The 12,170-nt window shown below is 36.2% G+C and overlaps 1 protein-coding gene across 1 annotated transcript; it reads right to left on the reverse strand.

The window, feature by feature from the left end:
* Positions 1 to 3,183: 3,183 nt before the first annotated feature.
* On the reverse strand, positions 3,184 to 4,616 carry LOC137707904 (mitogen-activated protein kinase kinase 5). Its single transcript, XM_068446847.2, has one exon. The coding sequence runs from the start codon at positions 4,373 to 4,375 to the stop codon at positions 3,302 to 3,304; it is 1,074 nt and encodes a 357-aa protein (XP_068302948.2). The 5' UTR covers positions 4,376 to 4,616; the 3' UTR covers positions 3,184 to 3,301.
* Between the last annotated feature and the right edge of the window lie 7,554 nt (positions 4,617 to 12,170).

Genomic DNA, 12,170 nt, shown 5'->3' on the forward strand with positions numbered 1-12,170 from the left:
GTGTATATATAGTGGCCTCTGCTCTCATAGTTTATACGCTCTATCATTGAACTAAGACCTATTATTAGTTAGAGCAAACCGATTACTGGAGAGAGGAGAAGGTGCACTTGGACGTGGCTGCTTCTTCGAGTTCATCTGCAGGTATGATCTTCGCCGTACATTAGTTTAATGAACATTAGTTTGTGTTTTGATCACAGTAATTCATATTACTTGTTCTTGGTTTGTGTTTCTTCTAACATCATAAACATTCAACCCTTCAATTTAACCCAATTAATGGGCAAGGGTGGAGAAACATGTTGCAACTAGAATATGTTCATAGTTTGATTCCTACTAGTCATTTTGAGTAACGGGAGCACTTATCTTTTGCGCCTCTTCTTGGTAGTCGAGTACGCAAACCCCTGTTCCTCACAGCTTACTCTTAAGATCGACCGGGTAAACTTAGTCTTTCTATTCTTATTCAAAACCCACCTCAGATTAATCAACAAATGAGCATTGGTGGAGGCAGGTTCGGGATAATCCATTCAACCTTTTTCTTTTCTTTTTCTGAATTTTCCTCTTTCCTTGGAACTCCCTCTTGAAACATTTCTAGAGACTCAAGTCCTATTTCCTCGTCTTCTGGCTGCATTTCTCCTTTGAGCGACATTTCCTCTTCTTCCTTCGTTTCGGAGGAACTTCCTCTCTAGGTTCTTTCTTGTAGCCTTATCCTTTTTTTGAATTCTTCTTCCGGATCACCTTTTGAAAAGCTGGAACGTAGGGGTCATGATGATCCAGTGGGAGGGATCTTCCTCACAAAGCCAAAGAGTAACTCTTATTTATCTCTTTGTTTTTCATTCCAAATTGAAACGGCATCGACATATAATAAATCAATAGGTTTATATTTAACTGGGAAAATGATTTTGATTGAATGATTATTCATCTATTGTATTTTCAAAAGTTCTATAAAAAAAACGGCGGTTTGACTCGATGTTGTTTAACGAGTTAGAATACAAAGTGTAGGCTAACTAAATCAATGGACAATCATGGTCCTTTTGAAAATAACAAAATAAAACAAAACAAATTTGGTACTCAATTTTCATATTAAAAAAAAAAAAAAAAAAAAAAAAAAAAGCCCGAAAAAAGCTTTATGAGATGAATAAACCGTCATTGTAATTTCTCGTACCAATCGCGGCCCCCCCCCCCCAACCGGCCGCCCGGCCGGCCCATATGCAGAGAGTATTTGTGGATATACCTGTCCTCTTAAACCCCACTTTTTCTTTCTTTTTTTTTTTCCAACGAAACCAACTAGGATAAGGTGAATTAAAGGATCCATTATTTTCCTAGGATTCTATGATTGTAACCGTTTATCGTATATCGTGCAGTCAGTTTTCGATAAATATTATTTATATTTAATTTTAAATTTTAAAATAATTTCTAACAATAAGATATAAGATATATGATGAATTATCCCGATCACAAGATACCTAATATTCCCAGAAAAAGGATGCGATGAGAATCTTTAACCCAAAATAATATGCACATAATAGTCATGTGGGTTCCACTTTTATCCATTCTATAAAGGTTTTACCTACGCAAGACTGCAAAAGAGAGCCTACACACACAGAAAAATTGTACGGAAACACGAGAGAGAGAGAGAGAGAGAGAGAGAGATGATGGGGTTGCAACTTTAGGCTTTTGCCTTTTTCCATTTGGATTGGATATTGCGTGCCGCACTGCCGTAAAAACCCAAGATTCGTTCTTACACAAAATTGATACGTTATCAAAATCATCCAAACGGAAAAGGGATCCTCTCAATATTCCTTCTACCTAATTCTCCTCATCCAACAATCCGAACCTTTAAAATTTAATTTAACGGCCAAAGTTATTACAAATTTAGAGTGGAGCCCTGTTTGTAACCGTTAGATCAAATTTTAAGAATCCGGATTATTTGATGAGGTGGATTAGGTGGAAGGGATCCGAAGCGGATCCCTTTCCACGAAAAGATATCAGAATTGTAACCCAATTAGGAAAATAAGCACTTTTTGAGGAAAATTGGACCATCAAAGGCTTGAATTACACTTAAATAAAAATCACCAAAACTATACCAAAAATGTGAATGCAGTATTATCCCAAACAGAAAATGTTACGCATGCAAAAATTATCAAAATGTTGCACAAGCAAATGAGTAACCTAATCAAAAAGCACCAAATAAAAAAAAATCGAATTATGGAAACGCAAAAGTATAATGAATTGCAAGTGTTGGATTGCCCCGTTATGACCTCACACACCAGTGTCCTCCATTATTAACATGTCCTTCCATACAAAGACAAGCACCTAATTCATAAATCCAAAGCTTTTCTTGTTTTAAACCTACCACCTACTCTTTTGCTCAACTAGCTGGTAAAGGGCTCATCAATTGTCAATTCAAGTGTAATACTCCATAACAGTTCAGGAGAATGCAAACAACTCAAACTTACATGCCACCAGGTGGCGTTACTCCAAATCTATCACGCGTCGCCATGAATTTAACTTTAATAGATGGCATCACATGACTGATTTGTGGCACCACCTTGGTGTCCTTGTTGCATGAAAGTTCTTCTCCATGCTCACACACACGCACACACCCATTCATACTACCAAAATCAAAGGCACTGAGGAAAAGATAAAGCAGCCCTACGAAAATACAGTTCCAGACAGAAAGAGAAAGAGGGGAAAAGAAAAGGTAAAAACTGCAGCTTCCCATTTCCATGTAATCTCTCCTCTATGAGACTCTGATGATAGACAGAGAGAGATTTGTGTTCATGGATATTATCTAGGCAAAATCTAATCCAACCCTAAAAGATTCATAATTTTTCTCTACCAAAAAACAAAGAAATGATTTTTCCCAGGAATACCCAACAAAAAGATTTAACCAAAAATGGGAAAAATCTTGCAGAAGCCAAAATCCAATGCCCAATGAGATATAATCACACCAATCAATCAACATAATAGCTAAAAGGAGTCTAATCACTCAGAACTTGGAGTTCCCGGAAGCCAAATTTTGCCATTTCTGGTAACCAAACCACTCACATTACAATCAATGACAGATTTGATTGGCAGAGTTGAGGTGATAGATTTTGATTTAGATTGCTTAAACAAAACTAGGAAGTAAAATTTGAAAACAAAGGCAACCCATTTCCCCAATGTCTCCCAATCCAGCAGAAAAAAGACACAAAGTCATCATATGATCATTATCATTATCATGGAAAAAGAAAGAAACCAACAGCAGAGAGTAATTGGGCAGCGAAAACAAAGGAAGAAGAAAGTAGAAAGTACACTATTTGAGCTAAGATGAAAGAGGCCTCGGTGGCGGCAGCAGATGGCGAAGATTCTGATGAGGCTGCCGGGCCTGACCGCCACCATTGCCGGAGATAAACGGGTGCTGCAACAAGTGCGCCGCCGACAGTCTCTTCGAAGGCTCTTTCTGCAGGCAGCAAGAAATGAAATGCCTGAACTCACTGGAAGCAGTGGCCGGAGCTTCAGGCGGATCAGACATACAAATAGCCCACATTAAGGTCGCCCAATCACCTTGCCGCCCCACGGAGAACGGAAACCGGCCCATGTAAAATTCCAATATGCTGACCCCAAGGCTCCATATATCGCCGGCGTAGCCGTCGTACTGGCCGTGATTGAGATCGGTGTTGATCCTCTCCGGACTCATGTAAGCGATGGTCCCGACTGAGGAATTGCAGGGGTCCATGGTCTGAGCCAGAACTCGACTCACTCCGAAATCGGCGATCTTGACCTGGTTCCTCGCGTTGATCAGAAGATTCGAGGGTTTGATATCGCGATGCACGATCTTCCGCCGGTGGAGGTAGGCGAGGCCGCTGAGGATTTGCCCGGCCAAATCGGAGAGGGCCCTCTCGTTCCCGATGTGCTTGCCCTCCAGCGACCCGCCGTCCATGTACTCGAGCAGGACCTGGATCTCGCCGTTGTGGTCGAACAGGTCGTGGCACTTGACGACGTTGGGGTTATCGACGTCACGCAGGATTTCGATCTCGCGGCAGATCTGGCGGAGGGTTTCGATCTCGTGGTTGCCGTAAATCACCTTGAGCGCGTAAAGATGGCCCGTGGGGCGGTGGATGACCTTGTAGACGGTGCCTCCGGCTCCGCTCCCGATGCGGTTGGAGCGCTCGAGCTCGGAGAAGTTGATGAGCTGCTGGGCCGCGCTGTGGGCCGAGGAGGACTGGGCCGAGCTGGGGCCGGGCGGAGGGAGAGGGAGCGGCACAGCAAGCGATGTGTCCCGCTGAGGGAGGGGTAGGGTTAGGTCGTGACGACGTCGTCTCTGGTTGGTTACTTGTCTCGGTGGTGGTGGTGCTGCTGCTGGGTTCGTTCCGGGCGGCGGTTGAATCGGCCTCATGATCGGATGACGACAGCGACGACTCGTTTGAAACGACGCCGTTGCCGGGTTAGGATTTGAAATCGCGATTTCTTTTTTGGGGGGTGTGGGGGGGGGGGGGGGGGGGTGGTCCGAGGAATTGGAGGGAGGGAGGGAGTGAGGGAGGGAGAGGCGATTGGTTTAATGAGGAGGACGATGATGATGAAGGTCGTGAGGATGACGAGTCATCGTTTGTTTCGTTGATTGGTTGAGTGATTGGTTGATTGATGTGGTTTTTATTTATTTATTTTCTATTTATTATTTATTATTATTATTATTTTTTTAGTTGCGAGAATAAAAAAGGAGGAAACTGCGAGAAAATGTAAAAGAAGTCACAAACCGGAGCTTTCTTTTCTTTCTGGTTTTATTTATTTTTATATAAAAAATTATTTACAAATAAAGTTAAAACCATATATAAATTAAAAAACAAAGAGGCTATGCAATGGAGAGATTTTTTTTTTGAAACTACATAGTGGAGGAAATTTTTTCAAGTATTTCTCTAATTATGTAATGATATGTAGTATATGTTCCCGATTTTTGAAATTTAGCGAACAAATTTATAAGTTTGAATTCTCAATACAATGGAACAAGAACAAGATCCTTTGTTTCAACAACAAATTTAGGGTAATGCAAGGGAGATCAAAATTTTAAATTAAATTTACAAACTAAATGATGTGTCACCAATAAGAAATAATCACATTAGTAATAATCTAATCATTAACAACCACAACATTTGATTTGCAAATTTAATTAAAAAAAATTAATTTTCATAGCATTGCCCACAAATTTTAATATGTGTTCATCATTCACTTTTTCTTTTGTCGAAAATGTGTTCAGTATTCTTGATATGCTAAAAAATGTTTTTAGAGAAAGGTAGCACTCAAAAGAGAGAACAAGAATAATGTTCCTCTTTACTTGTAAGTAAGAGATTTTAGGTTAGATTCTCGTCAAAGATGAATTTAAACCACGTTATTGCTAGTTCATTATAAAGTTAATCCTAATCCTCTTCCTTTAATGCACACAACATCAATTGTTAAATAAAAAAAAAATGAGAATCGAGAATTTAAAGGCCACGCGCTGATGGAGAGAGTGGGGTCAAGGACTAATCAGATATTCGAGGCGTCTGTGCTGGTGGGACCGGCCAGCATTTTTGGGTTTAGTATTTATTTTTAAATTAGAAAATATTTAAAAGTAAAATGTATATTTTAGCGCTTAAACGGTCCGCGCGTGATTTTCCCGGCATCGGGTATCTCATGGAAAATTAAGACAAACGATTTAGGCAGCTATAATCGCCTGCAGTGAGGCCCATCGATATTTTCCTTTATAGTTGTGTACATTAGTACCTATTATACCCTTCGGCCCTGGAAGCGTACAACATCTACCAGCGGAGTATAGGAGGGGGAAAAAAAATTAAAATTCAATAAAAAGGTTAATTCTTATCTTTGGATTACCCGCCGGCGGTCAAGGAAGGTTAATTTGGTTTCGAGCTAGGATCCAAGGGTTGGTTGTTTGGGTGGGTTGGGCCCCACATCATCGGCGATAATAATTCAATAACCAACTTTTATGTCATTTAGTTTACAAAATTTAATTTCCTTAGCATTATTCATTAAGAATTATTCTTAATCATTAATCAATTATTTTTTTTTCGTTCTACTATTTCACATTGGGCTTGTATATTTGGAAGAAGAAAAAAGCCCACCCAAATACGAGCTTGGCCTGATCCAACTAAACCCAATTTCATACCTCACAATGAAAATTCGCCCCTGTACATTTTTTTACAATCACTGAACGATTGAGATTTAACTAAATGAGCGTTAAATCTAAATTGATGTGCAGGTGAGCAGCTCTAATTAATTAAGCAAGGAGAGCGTCGACCGTATTGACCTAAAACAAAAGTCAAGCTTTGCTTGTGCTCTCTTACTTCATTCCTCCACATGGCTTCCAAAAATCAAAGCTCAAAAGTCGGGTGTCCCCTCACAAAACTGAGATGTGGGCATTGTTCTACATGACACATCTAATATTTCTAGAAAGAAATTGAAATAAATTTTTTGCTTTCACATTAAGTCTACGCAAACACGCAAAAACTTTATTGTGCCTCGAAGCGTGTTTGACAAAATACCTAATTAATAAAAATCTCAGAATATAAAATACTTCGAATCACGACAGAAGAAATCTACAAATATGTTGTTAACGAAAAAGATGTATGCATGGTTTGGAAAAATAGAGACAAAGACAGCCATTTGACAATTGTATTTGCAAGTTTGTGTCCGGATGTGACAAAAGCAGTGGACATTTTATTGGTTTGTTAGATTTTTCTTTGCTTTCTCTAACTTTAAACCCTTCTTTTCGCCTTTGAGTTCCAGCAAGTCAGCCTTGTGCCCCCTGCCTGCCATTATTTTTGGGGTGTTTCTTGGCAATTTGATGAGAGAGATTTTTTTTATTTTTTTATTTTTTTATACTGAAAACAAGGCTCAATATGCCTGTTTGGTGAGTTAGATGAGATTAGATTAGCAGAGATTTATTAGACTTTGTAAAACATGACTTGTACCTCATGTATAAGGAAAACACACTCTATTATGAATTCATAACGCATTATGTCCAGCTCATAGTTTGACACAACAAACAATGGACTCTACTCAACTTCATTTTAATTGATCACAACCTAGCACAACCAGCCCACCAAATATGCCAAATGTCGTAATACAAGTGGTTGGATATTTGGAAGAAAAAAAAATTCAATCAATTGTATTATAACACTTGTGGTACTGGGTCGTTTTTCAGGAACCTGAAAATTTTCTCATTTGTTGGGTGCTTTCGTTCCATCGAAATATCAGAGATTCTGCATTTCCTAGCATCTTCTTGTTCCTAATGCTTATAAAAGTAAAACCCGTCAAGCAAGCCAAGCTAGAAAACAGCCCTCCAGCCTCCAGCACAATTGCCAATAATTGTGTGTCGTTCACATGGTTGCGGCGATTATCCTAATCTTTTTTTATTAGAAGCTAATCCTAGTCGTATTCCGAAGTTAAATCCAATATGTATTATATTAATGGATAAAGGAGATATCCATATAGCAATTGATAATATATGCAGTCAACGAAAAAAAAAATTATTAGATGTGGAGGTCGCAATGTCATTTGATATTTCTAATTTAAGTGTTATGTTATGAATGAATGATATAAATGATATATTATCGAACTAAAAATATCAAATCATATTGTAACTTGTAGTTTAGTAACATAAAGTGTGACAATCATACTAAAAGATTACACCTTATAATAAATATGTATTAAAATATAAATAAATTGATAACACGGCATTGTCACATCACGCTAAAGAAATTTTTGGAACGAAAAGATGGAAAGTAGAATGCATGGCTTGGATTGATACATATGTTTCTGTGTGTAGACTTGAATTAAATGCAATGGTATTTATTGGGTTGGTCTATTTGTAAAAGCTGAGATTATGACATTTTTGTGCTAATCAATTCCAACATTAAATTCCTCAACAAATGAACCAGTCCGATACCATCAAGACAGGATGAGGATTCGGATCCAAATGGTGGGAATCTTTAAATTCTAACCATTTATCGTATATCGTATGATTTGAAATCATTTGAATTTTATTATTTAAAATTAAACATAAATAGTACCTAATAAAAATTGACCGTACTAAGATATGAGAATTCCTAAGATCCCCAACATATGGATCCGGATGGAATTCTCATTCCTCAAGACAAGACAAAAAAGTCAAATAAAAGCTAAATTTTTCTTTTATAAAAAATAAAGTATATTTCAAGTAATACTAGAGAGATCAATTTTTTTTAAATTAAATTTACAAATCAAATAATATGGTTGTAGATGTTTAAATTATTAATTAAGTGTTAATTAACATTTTTGTTTTTTATAGGTGACACATCAATTTGGTTCAAAAATGGATCTTCTTAGTATTATCCTTAACAAAATAACCAAAGTCTACACATTAAGTTGACCAACTATGTATAATTAAAAATGAGTTTCGAGTTTTTTTCTTCAACCTACGGTTTTCTATGTCCAAACATTTCTTTTTCATCTTAATGTAGTTTCGTGTATGAATATTGCTTGTATTAAAAAATTGATATATTCTCTGTTCATTCGGCTAAAATAACTTACAAAATTGATAGAAATAACATTTGAATAAGATTTTGGAATCAAATTAAGTAGGAGATTTTTTAGGTTTGCAACACCAAACCTTAAGCATCTCCTAGAAAAGCTGTAAAACCATTAAAGCTCTATTTTAAAGAGCCTAATCTAAGAAACTCTTCAAGAAGAGACTATATAATAGCAAAGTGAACAATTGTTCTTTAAATTTATAAAATCATTATTTATATGCTATGCAGAGATGACATGAAAGTTGATCGTACTGTCACAAATTCACGCGCAATTTTCTTCGCTAAAGAATTTTGCGGAGCATTACGTGGTGAAGTATGAAGTGGAGGAAATGGATGGTGGCGTGCAAGACATGAGCGATGATTTTGTTAGTAAGCTCCATGAAAAATGTGAAATTAATGAGTGAAACGAATTTAATGATGTTTGAGAGCATAGAACTTGGAATAATTTAGTGAAGTTTTTTTCGAACTATTTTTGTACTTTGTTAAGGATTAAAGTAAAAGTATATGTGACCTGACATTCTCTATGAAATGGCTTCATACGTACGATGCAGTTACAGAAGTGGATCCCTTGAGGATCTCGTGTTTCATTAGAAACCTGATTATTGATGCAGGGCATGAAATAAGATCATCGGAAGATTCAATACATTTGGTTTTTGAAATTTAGTCGATATAAATGGAATACAATGGTTCTGAAGTAATGAATTTTATGTAATAATTCAATCTTTATTTAATGTAATAAATATATGTTAGTGGGGTAGATTAAGTGGGGTTAATATCAATGAGTTCATTAACGTATCAGTAATTATTAAGAGGGGGTTTAAGCACCTATAAATACATGTATTTGTAAAGAATAAGGGAGAAGTTGTTTGAATTATAATATTGATATTTGAGTTGTAAACCCGTTTTTTATGTGCCTTTCTCTTGTTTAAGAGTCTGCATCTTTATTCTTTCTAGCATCTACGTTGTAGGCTGGTACTAGAACCAAAGTTCTTAGGGTTTTCAGGCCTCTTCTTGCACTACGAGATAGTGAACCCTACCTATCAATCATATCTGTCATTTTATTTCGTTTATATCCACTGCGCCCTGCATCAATTATGCATTACATGGTGCGAAGAGATAGATGGAACAGATATTTCAAGTTGTCGATAGGCTGTTGAGTTTTTATCAAGCGTTTCAAGTTTGAAACTTTTCGTTTCTTAAATCATTATAATAATTAACCGCCTTGAGTGGTGGTAAGTCTAGACACCTCATCCGGAAAAGAAGGGAAATCAAATTTAGATGGCATGATATTCTATGAGAATGCTTTGTCCAAAAAAAAAAAAGATATTCTATGAGAATGCGGAAAGGCAAGTTATGTTTGTTAGCTATGACAACGGAAAGCTGTCCATGTTTTCCATGAGAATACTGTCGTAGCCGACATCAGCGGCATAATGATGGCGCACTTCCAAGTGAAATGCCAGGTCCAAACAAAAGAAGTTGTTTTAAAAATAAAAAAAAAACAAAAAAAAACAAAAGTCGTTGTTCTGAGTTCTTGTTTTTGGAATTTTAGTTGTGTGTGACTTGAGAGAAGTAAGAGATTTTTCAATGTGATCGTGACACAAGATAATACATTATGTGTCTATATATAAATAGTGAGATATGTGTGTTAAAAGATTAATAACTTAAAAATTAAAATTTTCCACCATTTCCATAAAAACATGTGCTATACAATTCGTGTTCCCATCACAACTAAAAATTTCTCGAGAGAAGTGGCGTTCTCCCATTTTTCTAAGAGCCTCGTGAAACGATAGTTTTATCATAAAATTAATTAATTATATGAGGAGTAGCTCAAAACTATATAAGTTACTAGCAAAGCTAGTCCTATTGGATAAATATCAACAATCAATGATAAATTTACATCTATGCTAATAAATTATAAATGCAAATGAATAATTTAACAGAGTATGGACAAAACGAAATAATATTAAACAGATAAACTGAAGATCAAGACTTGTGTACTGCAACGTGAAACAGAAATTTCGTCCTTACTCTATACTTGTAGTTCTACATATGTTTGCTTCACTAGGATTCAACAATCTAAATCAACATTCAGCACCGGAAAACTAGACCTTTGACGAATTTCTTTGTGATTCTCTGAGTAAGAAGATTTGAGATTGTAGAAGATGAATTTGATTTTTTTGTGTTCTAAATGTCATGCAGATGGATGTGTATATAATAGGTTTATGTATGTTTGCAACAGGTATAAGAATGGGATGCGTCTGCTAGGAGACATCTTCTCATAGTGGTGCTTTGCTCTCTGACGTTCTTTCATCACTTCAGACTTCATTTGAAAAAAATGAGTCGATTAATATAAAAATAATTAATTCAATCCAAAATTAGTTAAAAATAAATAATTAAAGAATTTAGTTATTAGAACCCGAGTCCCAAGGTCCAATGCCTATCTTTTGATAATTAATTATATATTAAATAGCATACCCCAAAACCTAAGGTTTGAGCCCAATGTTACTCTCCAAGGTCTAACACTTCAATCACTTTCTAATATAGACAAAGCCTTATAAAGTGAGAGAATCTTTTGGTGGTGACAAATGTGGGACAATGAAGAATGAAGATTTCTACTCAAAATTTCCAACAAGTCCCTCATTGATGTGGGACAAACTATTCTTCACATTTCAACTCTTAACTTGTGGCCGATTTTCAAGTCTACACGTAGACAAGTAGACAACAAGTGGTGACACGTGAGTATGTGTGGCCCTTGAACTTTCAAACGAGGGACAGTCTGCTCTGATACCATGATGAAATTGGGTTCCATCATAAAATCAATTGGCTATATGGGGAGTAGCCTAAGACCATATAAGCCACTAGCACTACAAGAAAACATGGCTTAGGTGGCGACATACATTCGTCACATAAACAAGAAAATTCGTCACATTTGATTATATTTGACGAAATTCTAGCGTCATTTATACAGCGTCACCAATAGTCCATGTGACGAATTTTATTTTCTACATTTTTTCAGTATATGTGACACAACGTTCGTCACTTAACAACAATATGTGTGACGAATTATACGTCACTTAATAACAATATATGTGACGAATTATACATCACAAAATACAAAATTTTGTGACCTATTTTTTAGTCTCTTATCAGGTTTATAAGCGATAATTTAGTAATCACCCAATATGAAACCAGATGATATAGTTTACACTAAGTGACACTGAACAGGTCACATATTCCCTTGATTTATGGCACAACTTACATCACATATGTTTAAATCAAATATCTTTTTAGAAATAATAACAACGAACTAATTGTTTTTCTCGTTTCATGATTTAGAATTGCAGTTTATAACAAATAAGGTAATTCTTCACATTTTCATTAATCAACAATTAAAACATATAAGTCAAATACATTCACTAAATGTACATCCCAAAAATTAAAGTCACGATGACCTATCTCAAAAGAGAAGTCTAAAACAACTTGAGGTGCCTAACAAAAGACAGCTTGAGATGCCTAATAAATGACAGCTTGAGGTACCAACAAAACAGAAGTCTAAGCTAGAATAATCAAGAGTAGTAAGACCTATATATAGACATATTGGGTACTAACAAATGACAAGTCCAAGGCACA

The sequence above is a fragment of the Pyrus communis genome, chromosome 17, assembly GCF_041283825.1.
Source record: "Pyrus communis isolate YQ-2024b chromosome 17, ASM4128382v1, whole genome shotgun sequence".
In the NCBI taxonomy this organism is placed as follows: Eukaryota; Viridiplantae; Streptophyta; class Magnoliopsida; order Rosales; family Rosaceae; genus Pyrus; species Pyrus communis.

Bases quoted from the DNA above. Each gene is read 5' to 3' on its own strand.
- LOC137707904 (XM_068446847.2), bottom strand. From the start codon at position 4,375: ATGAGGCCGATTCAACCGCCGCCCGGAACGAACCCAGCAGCAGCACCA.